Below are 12383 nucleotides of genomic sequence, written 5' to 3' on the forward strand. Positions count from 1 at the left end.
TCAGACTGCCGACTCCTGGAAACAGGCTATATTAATACGAAACAGGCTATATTAATACCAGTTTTTAAAATCTGTCGCGATTAGAGCCAAGTAATTACTGACTGTTATTAATGTTGGATGTACTTGGGAAGATATTTGTAGGATTGATAGTGAAAAAGAAACACGCAACCACCCTTATTGAAAACGCTCCGATAATCTGTTTTATTATCAAATTAAATGCAATCGGTCCAATCCGTCATGTTTCAATCATAGTATATAATGAGCACAGAATCTTTGCACACATGTAACTAATTACATTCAATTTTTTACGTGAGTTGGTTAGTAAGTGTGTGATTACTAACCAATAGCTCAGAATTAGCATAGAAAATTATATGAAAGCATTTTTTATGCATTGATGCCGACTAAGTGGCCACTAGTTTCTCCCGAAGGACTTTTTTAAGGCTAACAATTTACATTCCTAATGACAACCTAAACTATTTACAAGTGTATCAGAGATTTCTACACAAATCATGCAACTGTCCTCGCAATCACTCATATTTAATTGCAGGGACTTTTGGCTCCTACATCCCCCGAAGTAAACCCTGTGTGGATTGCGGGCGTCGGGTGTCAGTTTTGGCTTCGTACCTCATATGCCTTTGCTATCTTGGTGAAAGCCAAGACGTTCGGGACAGCATGTCGTGCTAATCGATGTACCCAAAGACTCTTGGCAAGCATGAATCAAACCTTTTCACCTTCCTTCACAAGGATAAAGGTGGTAAGCCGACCTGTTTGAGGTTGCCGGGCAAGGACCGCGGCACCAAGGAATGGTTACCTGTCCAAAATGACAAAAAGAAGAAACACTGCACGAGGTTGAGATCCTCTGGTCGTTCTTCACAGCACTCCAAGAGTGGCTGAGAGGAAGAGGCCCCACTGGTACTTTTTCCAACCCAATCCTCTAACCCTGAAGAATGGCAAGCGTTCAGGATGGCGGCTCTGTTTCCGACGCCAGCGGCCACTGTGCCTTCGGCACCGTTGTCTACTGCTTCGGTCAAGCCGACAGATCCCACTGTGCTTGGAAGAGCCGGCAGGGACTCTGCATCTGCAATGAGATGCGACAATGTTGTGGCAAAGGGCACACCGTATCATCTCTGGACGTCAGTCCCCTCAGTTCTTGTCCCTGTCCATTGGCACCAACAGATGCTAGAGTTGTGAAAGAGGTCCTCCTGCTCCCCAGAAGGGCATATATGTTCCAGTAACAGGACATTTACATTCAGGAAGGGGATCATGTCTCTTACAGGCTGGAACCCTTTGATGCCAGGGAAGGGAGATACTTTCAAGGAGTTTTACAGAGAACATGGTGACTTGGTGGACCTGGCGGCTGACTTGCAGAGGAGTCAAATGGCCTTGCCACCGCGCCAGAGGTAGATATGATCGCTGCTGCCACCCTGGCAAGCACAGGCCTATATTCAGTGCATGGTGGGATCAACTAGTCCATCCCCCTCCATTGTTGTCCTGCCATTGGTGGACTTTGGAAGTGTTCCACGACCCTCCTGTGGACTGACAATTCACCAAACAGGCACCGCTGCTGCAGCAGACACTGTTCTGAGTTGGGACTCTGCAGTTTTTCAGCTTGAAGCCCAGGAACATCTTGGTCTTCATTAGCTGCTCTCCATCCTGAACAGAGGCCTACCTGGAACCTGTTTTCTACCACTGCATTGAGCTGATCCGGGTGACCCCTGGATGGGGATTTCTTCACTGCTCCACTTCACCTGCTGTGGTCTCTGGGTCGATACTCATTGTGGGTGTTGCAGAGCTGCTTTTCCAAGTTGTCTCGTCTGTGATGCTGCATGTCTGCTGGAACTGCATTTGCATTGGAGATTTAAACCACGGCCTACCCGGACACAAACCAGCTTCTGCATCCCTGAGCCCTGGACACTTGCACCTGGACCAATAGTGCAGGAATCTCTTACTAAGGGCAGGTACATTGAGAATCGGTGCACGTGGACAAAATGTACATGCCATTTTTGTTGCCCCTCTCTTGCTGCCGAGGTATTGCATAAAGTCCACTCCCTAAACACTTACCTGTGAACTTACTAGTGACTACTTGGCTAAGAGAAGGACTTAGTAAGCATTGTGGTACTACCTAAAAATATATATGGTTTTGGTATTGTTTAACCATTTTCTCCCTTTATTTCTCTGTAGTTTTAGGATCTATTCTTCTTAAGGGTGACTGGAATGGAATATTACCTGAAACAGTGAAGTGCTGTGTATCTCAAGGCTTGGGCGGGGGTTACCTGTTTGTCATGTTAATATCTGGAGGTCTTTTATTGGTGTATTACTGTTGTTTAAGTGCCTGTTTTTTCTCTCAATAGTATATTTTCATACTATTGAGTGGAAATCTAATACATAATCATCTTTGTGTGTAGTTAATTGCACCCCTACTCCAAACTCCTGACCTCTTAAGTTTAAGCCTTACTGCTCAGCTCACACTACCCTGGGAATTTGGTAAGACCCAAGCATTAAAACCCTTGCTGATTGCGATAGGTTGGCCTTCCAAAACCTTTGAAAATTCCTCCTATCAACACTGATCCTGTTCTAGTGTTTGTGGAGTGCTAATATGCTTATATTAGCTAGTGTCAGACTGCAGATCCAGGAAGCGTAACAAAGGCTGCTCTGCACCTTTTATTTTGCTGTGAGAAACATAATTACCATTTTTAAAGGTTTTTCAAGATTACAAATAAATGAAATAGATCTTCATAGCTTATTTTAATCCTAAAACCTAATCTTAATAATGTGCAACCTGTGGATCTCGATGTTTTGGACTAAGATTCACATGATCCCTCATCTTTGATTATACAGGCTAGTGCTGATGGGCGTTGTAGTTAATAACATCTGTGAAGCCAAAGGTTGGAAACCCCTCTGGAAACCGATGCATGTGACGGTGGTCCCAATAGAATGCTGCAATGAGCTTTAGGTGGCTACAAATAACTTGTGTGGAGAATGCATACTGTGTACTTGAACAATCCAATTGACAAACACTTTGCCAATGTAATTGTTTAGTAACTTAATTTGTCTGGAAGACTTATTGGTGAGGAGGTTGAACAGGCACAGCAAAACTGTGACTCCTTTATACTCCTATGTCCCGTCCCCTTTCCTCCATACTTATGGGACATCTCTCCGTCCTGTGGGACGGGACCGGAGCACTTCTGTAAAAAGCATCCACATTTTTTTTTTAAAAAAAGTGTCCCTCCTCTCTTTCCTGCGCGGGGCCCGGCACGCGGCCGTAACCCCGCCCACCTTGGCTCCGCCCCGCGCATCGCCCATCAGTCCCGTTCTCTGCACGATCGGGGCCGAACGAACTTGCATCCTCGGAAGATTTTCTTCCCGTTTGTCCCTCTGGCTCTCGCTAGCGTTCGTTTACTAGTCTGTCTGTCTTTTAAACTAGATTTTCCAGACTGTTCATCGTGTCACCGTCGCTTCGCGAGGGCGGATCCCCATCTTCTTTGTTTAGAGTGTTTGGGTCCGGAACACCGTTGGGACTGCTGTTTTTACTGTGACTCCCTTTCGGTCCGGGCTCTTCAACGTCGGTTGGAGCGGTGGGAGGTGGTGTTCGGACGGACTCCTCCTTCGCATTTTCAGGCGTTCATCGACGAGAAGAAAAAACGCCCCGGTAAGTTCTTTGATTTTCAGAGCACCACGGCCGGGGGATGCTTTCCCGGGTTCCTCTCGAGCCGGGAGGGGCGTTGATTGCTCTGTTACCGGGGTTCGCCCTGAGGTGCCTGTCGTGGGGTACCGGAGCTTGCTCTGAGGCCGCTCTTTCGGCTTCCCTCAAAAACAAAACCGGGGTACGCCCCGAGGTCTTGGCTGGGCTTGAGGTTACCTAACGCATGTTCGAGGCCTGTGCCGATGAGGCTTCTACCGGGCCTAGGTCCAATTGCCTCGTACAGAGGCTAAGGCTACCAACAGTTCTGAGGGGCCGGGCAAGGCCCTGTCGGTGACAGCGCACCGTTCCCGCTCTTGTGGTGACACCAGATCTGTTGAGGAGGCAAAGAAGAAAGTTTCCTTTTACCGGCAGTGCCGAGGCTCTTCCTTCGAAGGCTCAGTTGGCGGTTGGCATGTCGCAGAAACATTTCAGGCCTCATAGTACCGGCTCTGCCGAGGTTCCTTACGTTAAGGCTAAAATTAAGACCCCTGATCCATCGACGGGGACGACTTCCATACGTGCCGCAGTTCCCCTCAGATGAGGACAAAATGGCGCCCGTTCCCGCCACGACTACAGTGGCCATCGGCCCCTGGTGTAGGGTTCGGTCCTTCGGGTGAACCTAAGGTCCCTTGTGCGCATCCTTACCGGCTGGTTTATTATTGGAACGCCCGGATGCCTCTTCCGCACAATGTTTCAATGCCCGCGGGGGCAGCTCCCTTGATTTATGTGGATACGTCGGCGGAGGGGCCTGTGTGGCACCCTTCCCCGTTGCGTCCCTGGATTTGTCCACCTCATTAGAGGCCTCCTCAGGTTCCGAAACAATCTCCTGAGGAGGCCTTTTTCTGTAAATTTCAAGCGCTTATGCGCGCCGACCCCATGAGGGAATATTTCAAGGGGCTTTTCAAGGAGATATGTCCACCCGCGCCTCCGGCTCCAGCCGTTCCGTCAGTGGTTCCGCCGGCTCCTCCCTTGCCCGTGGTGCCTCCCCCCTGCGCTTCCGCCTGTGCCACCATTGTCCCCAGTGGACAAGGCAGTGTCTGACTCAGCTCAGCAGGAGCCGGACCTGTCAGATGACCCTCAAGGCGATCAGGACAATGAGGACCTGCCCCGCACTACCAGAGCGTTCCATGACCGGGTACTGGACATGATGAGCTTCTTAGATGTTCCGGTGCCCGAGGCACCTGCCCCGCAGGAGGGCGTGCTTTCTGGGGCGTTCACCTTGTCTCCTTTGGAGTGTACCGGCCTGTTCTTGCAGAAGGACGTTCTGGCCGAGGTCCGAAGAGTTTGGGAAAAGCCACACTCGGGACTTTTTGTAAATAAAAAGATTGACGCGAGGTACAGGCTACATTCCTCGGAAGAAGTGGCCTTGTCGTCTTGTCCGCCTCCCTCCTCCACAGTGGTGGCTGCGGCCACGTTGCAATCCAGACCTGCAGCTTCCTCCTCTGTGACGGCGACTCAGGTCTTGGGAAAGGAGGACAAGCTCCTGGACTCCCTAGGGAGGAAACTCTTTGCCAATTCGGCCTTGCAGCTCAGGCAGGCCAATGCAGAATTGATTTTGGCAGGAGCTAACATGCGGATGTGGAGAGGTTTGTCGGAGTTTGAGGAGCACATTCCGGTCGAGAAGCTGGAGGATTTCAGAGGAGGCCTTTCTGATGCCAGGGTCTTGGCCCAGGATCTCCTGGAGGCTGCGGCCCATCACGTAGACACTTCGGCTCGGGGTCTGATGCTAGGGGTTGATACCTCACGGCAAGCATGGCTGCATGCCACGAAGTTCTCGAAGGAGGTGCAAGACAAGGTTCTGGACCTTGCATTTGATGGTAAGGAGCTTTTTCACTCTTCTACCGATGTAGAGCTCACCAAAACCAAAGACAGCACTCAGACGGCCAAATTGTCTGTTCTGGTTAAACCTCCCTTCAAGACTCAAAGGCCGTTTTCGCAAGGTCGACCTTCCTCTGGTTTTAGGGGCTTCCTCGACCGCAAAAATCGCAGAGTGGATACTCCTGCGGGGAATAACCGCCGTAGACCACAGCGTACGCAGTATTTCTCCCGCTCCTCAGACTCCTCATCAGGTTCAGGTGGCACTGCCACCGATAAACCTGCCAAATGAGGGTTTTCCACGCTCGCACGAGACCCCGGTGGGAGGAGGCATTGCGTCTCATTGGGAGGCGTGGCAGACCACCACAGAAGACAGATGGGTCTTGTCAGTCGCTCAAGTGGGCTTCCGCTTACCTTTACCCCCTACCCCACCCCTCAACCCTCCTTTTCAGCTGTCGGGCTCACCCTCCCTCAAGGCCGAGGTTCAGAAACTTCTGCACCTCAGAGCTGTGGAACCCGTTCCCCTTGGGGAGCGAGGGGAGGGCTTCTACTCCCGGCTGTTTACGGTACCCAAACCCAACCAGGCTGGCCGGTGCACCATCCTAGACCTTTCCCAGTTCAATCTTTCCTTACCCCAAGAGAAATTCAAGATGATCACGCCTGGCCAGATTCGCTCCTCGTTGCAGGCGGGCAATTGGCTCAGCGTGGTGGATCTTCAGGATGCGTACATGCATATCCTGATTTGGAACCCACACAGGAGATACCTCCGTTTCTCTTTGGGAGAGGAGCACTTCCAGTTTCGGGTGCTTCCTTTTGGCCTCAGTTCGGCACTGCGTGTCTTCACGAAGATGATGTCGGTGATCGCGGCCCATCTTCGTCTCCAGGGTATCCATGTATATCCCTATTTGGACGACTGGCTCCTACGCAGCCCTTGCCCGTTGGCAGCAGCGGGCAACCTCCAGTCTCTCCTTCAGCTCCTGTTCCATCTTGGGCTGTCGGTGAACTGGCGGAAATCCTCCATGAAGATAGACTGCCGTGTGTATCTGACCGGGGACAGAATGGCGGATCTGTTGGCCACGTGTCAGATGTTTACGCAGTCGGAGAGCATGTCGGCCTGGTGGTTCCAGAGGCTTCTGAACCTCATGGCCTCGTGTGTACTGGCTCTTCCTCTTGCTCGTCTCAAAATGAGACGGACCCAGATGGCTCTTCGGAGTTCCTGGCGTCAGGCGGTGGACCCGGATTCCAAACGGATAATGATTCCGGATTCCATGAGTGGACCTGGACTGGTGGTCATCTCTCAGCAACCTGTCAGTGGGCGTGGGGTTCCAGGACCCAGCTCCCATGGTGACGATCACGACAGACTCCTCCCTTTTCGGGTGGGGTGCGACGTTAGATCTTCTTCAGGTCTCGGACCTCTGGTCACCTCAGGACAAGCTCCTGCACATAAATCAATTGGAGCTTCTGGCGATTTTTCTGGCGCTCAAGGCGTTCAGACCGCTCATTGTCAACAAGGTGGTCCGCATAAGAACGGACAATGTGGTGTCGATGTACTACATAAACAAGCAAGGGGGAACGAAGTCTCCCCCTCGCGTGGATCTGTCCATTCAGATTTGGGAGTGGGCCGTGCTTCATGGGGTTTGGCTGCTTGCAGTGCACATCCCGGGCCGGCTGAATGTCACCGCGGGTGCCCTCAGCTGGCGGACAGTGGTCAGCTACGAGTGGGAGTTGAAGGCAGAGATCCTCTCATGGATTTTCTCGCGTTGGGGCACACCAGAGGTGGACCTCTTCACCACGGCGGTAAACAAGAAGTTTCCTCAGTATGCCTCCAGAGGTGGGCTGGGAGCCTCCTCTCTTGGGGACGCACTTGAGATCCCATGGCACAACATGAGAGCTTACGCCTTCCTGCCTCTTCCTCTGGTTCATCGAGCAATTTGGAAGTTGAGTTCTGTCAACTGTTCTCTTCTACTGATAGCTCCGTGGTAGCCGGCCAGGTTTTGGTTTTCAGAACTTCAACACCTGTCGGTGTGTCCGCCGATCAGGTTACCAGTAACTCCCGATCTTCTTCACCAAGGGGAACAGCAGATGTGGCACCCCTCCCCACAATCGCTCAACTTGACGGCATGGTGCCTGAGTTCACGGCTCTAGAGCCTTTGGGTTTGTCTGCGGATAACATGCGCATTATCCAGGCAGCCAGGAAACCTTCGACCAGATCCCAATACAAAAGTAAATGGCTCAGGTTCTGTCATTGGTGTTTGGAGAAAGAATTGGACCCGAGGGTGGTGACGATTGACATGGTGCTGTCCTTTGTCTCCACCCTAGCAGAGTCAGGGGTTCATATCTTGTCCTGCAGGACTTATCTCGCAGCGATTTCCGCCTATCTCTCTACAGACCGGTGTTCTTATTCGTTAACTAACCCGGTGGTGAAGAGACATTTTGCTGGTTTGACACGCCTCTACCCTCCGGTTCGTAGTCTGCACCCGCCTTGGGACCTAAATGTAGTCCTGACGGCGCTGTGCCATAAGCCTTTTGAGCCAATGGCTACGGTTGACCTCAAGTACGTGTCCTTTCTGGTCGCCGTTACGTCAGCGAGGAGAGTGAGTGAGCTCCAGGCATTGTCGGTGGAGCATCCTTTCTTGGTCTTTCACAAGGACAAGGTAGTCCTTCGGACGAACCCAGCTTTCCTACCAAAGGTAGTGACCGAATTCCATCTGAATCAGTCGATTTCCCTTCCGGTCTTTTTTCCGAACCTTGCCTCGGAGGCGGAAAGGGTTCTACACTGCCTGGATGTCCGAAGAGCTCTTAAGTTCTACCTGGACAGGACTGCCAAGCTTCGGAGCTCTTCACAACTGTTTGTGACCGTCGGTAAACCCCAGGGCAGGCCGGCGTCTAAGGCATCCATTTCAAGATGGATTGCTGTCTGTATCACGGAATATTTCACCGTCCAAAAGCTGAAACCTCCTAAGGGTATCCATGCACATCAGGTGCGAGGCAAGGCAGCTGCGGTTGCTTTTCAGAAGTATGTTCCCTGGGAGTCCATCGCTAGAGCGGCTGCTTGGGCCGCCCCATCTGCTTTCTGTAAGCATTACTGCCTCGATATGAGCTCTAGGGCTGACGCTCAGTTCGGCCAGGCTGTGCTGAAGTACCTGGTTCAGTAAGGGGTATTTCCATCTACCCATAGTTCCTGTAAGGAGTGCTTGGGAATCTCCCATAAGTATGGAGGAAAGGGGACGGGACGTAGGAATATTACCAGGTTACTCACCGTAGTGACCACCTTACTCCTAGTCCATAGTCCCCTTACCTCCATACGCCCACCTGCTGTCCCCTCTAATAAGGTTCCTCTGTTATTGCTAATGGGTCTTGGACCCTGCGATAGAAAAGGACTGATGGGCGATGCGCGGGGCGGAGCCAAAGTGGGCGGGTTTACGGCCGCGTGCCGGGCCCCGCGCAGGAAAGAGGGACACATTTTTTTTTTTAAATGTGGATACTTTTTACAAAAGTGCTCCAGTCCCGTCCCACAGGACGGAGAGATGTCCCATAAGTATGGAAGAAAGGGGACTATGGACTAGGAGTAAGGGGGTCACTACGGTGAGTAACCTGGTAATTTGCTGATGGATTTAGGGACCTTTTACCCACATATGTAATGAGATTTTGATTCAATTATTTTATTTGCGATGTATGTATTATTTTACGCCCTTATGACCAGGCACACTCTGTGGACCATTTGATCTACAATCTACACTAACATTTTATAATCTGCTGTAACTTCCCTTGGGAACAGATGCACTGACGATCTATAAACAAAGGGGATATCATTGGGATCTCACTGATCAGGAAGTGACCATGTCTTCAAGAAGCCATCCTCTTATTATAGACATTGATTAGGACAGGAGGATATCTTCTTTTATCCCATTCTATCCTTCTTTCCATCCAAAACCCCTGTTTGATAGAAAATAATTATGCAACATACTAGAAATCCTTTATTTTGGTACTGCATGCATATATATGTTCCTATTAAGTCAGCTGACCCTTCTTGATCAGCAACACCCACACATTTATTTTTTTAATGTTTCGATTATGTATAAAAGCCTTACTCTGATTTCACTCAAATGCGGACGTTTTGACATGTTTTTTATTATTTATTTTTAGCTGACTGCTTCTAATACAAATGGTTTATAAGACAAGCAAGGTATATAGTTCACATTCAGTACTTTGCTGTCCAACTAAACTGTTCTGCATAGGTTGCCCTTGCTAAAATAACTGCATTGAACATCCTCAGTGGATCCCTTAGTGGTGGCGTTAGTCCTGCTTGTAAAACTGGAGCCCAGTCTAAGCGCACAGTCCTCCAAAGTAAGGAAATAAAGCTACTTGTACCCCTCACCCGGGTTTGAAATGGCTGGGAGCTATGGCCTAGATGAGCCTGATTAACTTGAAACCAACAGCTACCAGGAGCTCAGTTTGGCTGCCTAGGCCAACTGGTGCCTTGCAAACATGCAAATGTGACATTAACTTTGAGTATTTGAGAATGTTAATAAAGAAGAATTGGTACTTATCTAGTACACATTTAAACATAATAGCTCCTACATAATGGGCAAAAGGTTATTGTGCATCTCATGTGGAAATTAGACCCGTAGTGTGTTGCATATTCGCTCCTGTTTGTCCAGTGGTAGCTCCTGCCTATTGGGTGATGCCTGACACCCAGGAGCTGGTTTTAGCTCCTGCTCATAAAATCTTCAATTCGAGCCCTGCTCACGCAAACTGACTTCCTACAAACATGCCTGTGGTAGATGCATATCGGAATGTGTGCACCAAATAAATATACTTATTTCCCAACTGTACCCATCCCCCTGTAAACATTATTGGTTTGTTATGTTGCAGTGTTTCCTGCCAAAAGGAGAAACCGGCACAGCCTGGCAGGGCCTCAGATTGCTTCGGGACGGCTCACTCCTTCAGAAAGAGCACCAGTACGGAGAAGTAACACTATGCCGCCAAACCTGGGGAACGCTGGTATACTGGGGCGTCTGCTGGAAGAACGGACTGGTGGGAGCATCTCCGGTATGCCTGTGTGTAACTGGTATAATGGTAGTGTTTTGTGTTTATGGGACATTTTCTGTAATAATATTTGTGGTACCTGCATCTACACCAAACTCTTCGATTCCTGCAAATAATGTACCTTTCATGGGTTAAATCTCTGGTCTCTGCACCCATATCTGCCTCAGCAGTGATCCCAGAATGCCCTTTTGCTTGTTGATCTGTCTTTGGCTTGTTTTTGTAATCTAATTTGCTGGATAGTTGTCCGGGCAAACTCATTTGGCCGAAACCTGAATTGGACACATTTTCTCCTCAAGAACAAACAATTATCACATTTTACCATATAATTATTACCAGAATAATTATCACAATTATTCTGTGAATTGTCAGTCCTATGGGGGATTGGTGGGAGAGTGCAGGGCTCAATTCCCTGCAGTGCCCCGATTATTTAAGTGTTTTTATTACAGAACAAGACACTCGAAATACACTTCAGAAATATTTTATTGATTTATGAAGGTTCAGAGTATGTAACAATAAAAATTAGTTCGAAATGTCAGTAAATTGATTTTTTTGTATCTGACTTTTCAAAACTCTCCACCAAAACCTTTCAAGTTAGGTCTTTATACTATTGTAACCAGATCTATTTTAGTATGCCCATTATGTGAGAAAGTATGCTAATGTAAAATGTCTTTGCTAAAGTATGCTGCCTGTATGGTCAGTGGATGATTGTTTAGTTTTGGTGGTAGTTTTGCATGTTTTCAACTTGCTTTAAACTGAAGTGGGGTGAACGGATTTGAGGTCAAGGCAGCAGATAAGATGCATTGGCAGAAAAAGTCAATTTACAGATCCAAATAAAAAGAAGAGGAGAAAGTATTACATTGTACTAAGTAAAAGCAGATGGCTGAATGCAGGAGCTTTGATGTGTCCCAAGGTGCTCAAACAAGTTTTGTGACTAATAGGATACATCAAACCTATCAAAGGAGAGGAATGCACAAGGAGCAAAATAGAAGAGCATTTCTCAAGACAAACCAAGGTGAAGGGATGAGTTATGAACAAAAGGTTTCAGTGCAATGAGCAGAATGAAAATGGGTTGGAAGAGGAATGGGCAGTCATCCAGATAAGAGGCAAACCTGGGGTACATAGCCAAAAAGCAGAAATGTAATAATTAACAGGGAAGGAGGACTCAAGTAAAATTTAGCTGATGTGTAGCTTTTCTTTCTCTTCCAGGAATGAGCAGTGATCCAGGCATGGTGCGGATTATCTGTGGTCACCATAATTGGATTGCGGTTGCTTATGCCCAGTTTATTGTCTGTTACAGGTAATACGGCAGCCCAATGCTGCCCTTTATGCGTCCTTTTACACTTCTGTCCTCGAGTATGTGGGTGTATGCCAGTAGCATATTTGTCCTCTAGTAAAGCACCAGCATTTGTCTGCCCTAATCTAACATCACAGATTCTTCTATATGACCGGTGGAGAGAAGGAAAGGATACATTTTCTGGTGGGTGTATTTTTTTTTTTATATTCGCGCTTTGAAGCTGTACTTATTTAGCAATAGTTGCACTAATGCATTTTTTAAAATCTTTTTTTACTATGTTTATCTCTGCTTTTCCTGTATATCTTTTTGGCTAGGCTGACACCTCCTATTATTGCTATTGGTATGAAAAAAATGCAATACAAATGAATAATTCACAAGCGCAACCTCATAGAGGAAATTAAGCATGTGCCCACAGCTTTATCCTGATTTGAAGTTTGCAATGGATCTGGAGTAAAAAAAAGCCCTATTTTAAATGGTTTTCACTACAAAACATTTTCTTTCATTTGTAATAGTTTAACGATGACATTTATTTAATACATGAAA

At 48.3% G+C, this 12383-nt stretch overlaps 1 protein-coding gene across 1 annotated transcript in view; it reads left to right on the plus strand.

Annotated features, from left to right (window-relative positions):
* LOC138566826 (SH3KBP1-binding protein 1-like) overlaps positions 1–12383 on the plus strand; it is a 557645-nt gene that overhangs the window by 204933 nt on the left and 340329 nt on the right. The window contains exons 7-8 of the mRNA XM_069644508.1: positions 10373–10549; positions 11753–11843. Of these exons, the coding sequence (XP_069500609.1) occupies positions 10373–10549; positions 11753–11843 (268 nt within the window). The remainder of the gene's footprint in view (positions 1–10372; positions 10550–11752; positions 11844–12383) is intronic.

The sequence above is a fragment of the Ambystoma mexicanum genome, chromosome 2p (assembly GCF_040938575.1).
Source record: "Ambystoma mexicanum isolate Mex_15411 chromosome 2p, UKY_AmexF1_1, whole genome shotgun sequence".
Classification (NCBI taxonomy): Eukaryota; Metazoa; Chordata; class Amphibia; order Caudata; family Ambystomatidae; genus Ambystoma; species Ambystoma mexicanum.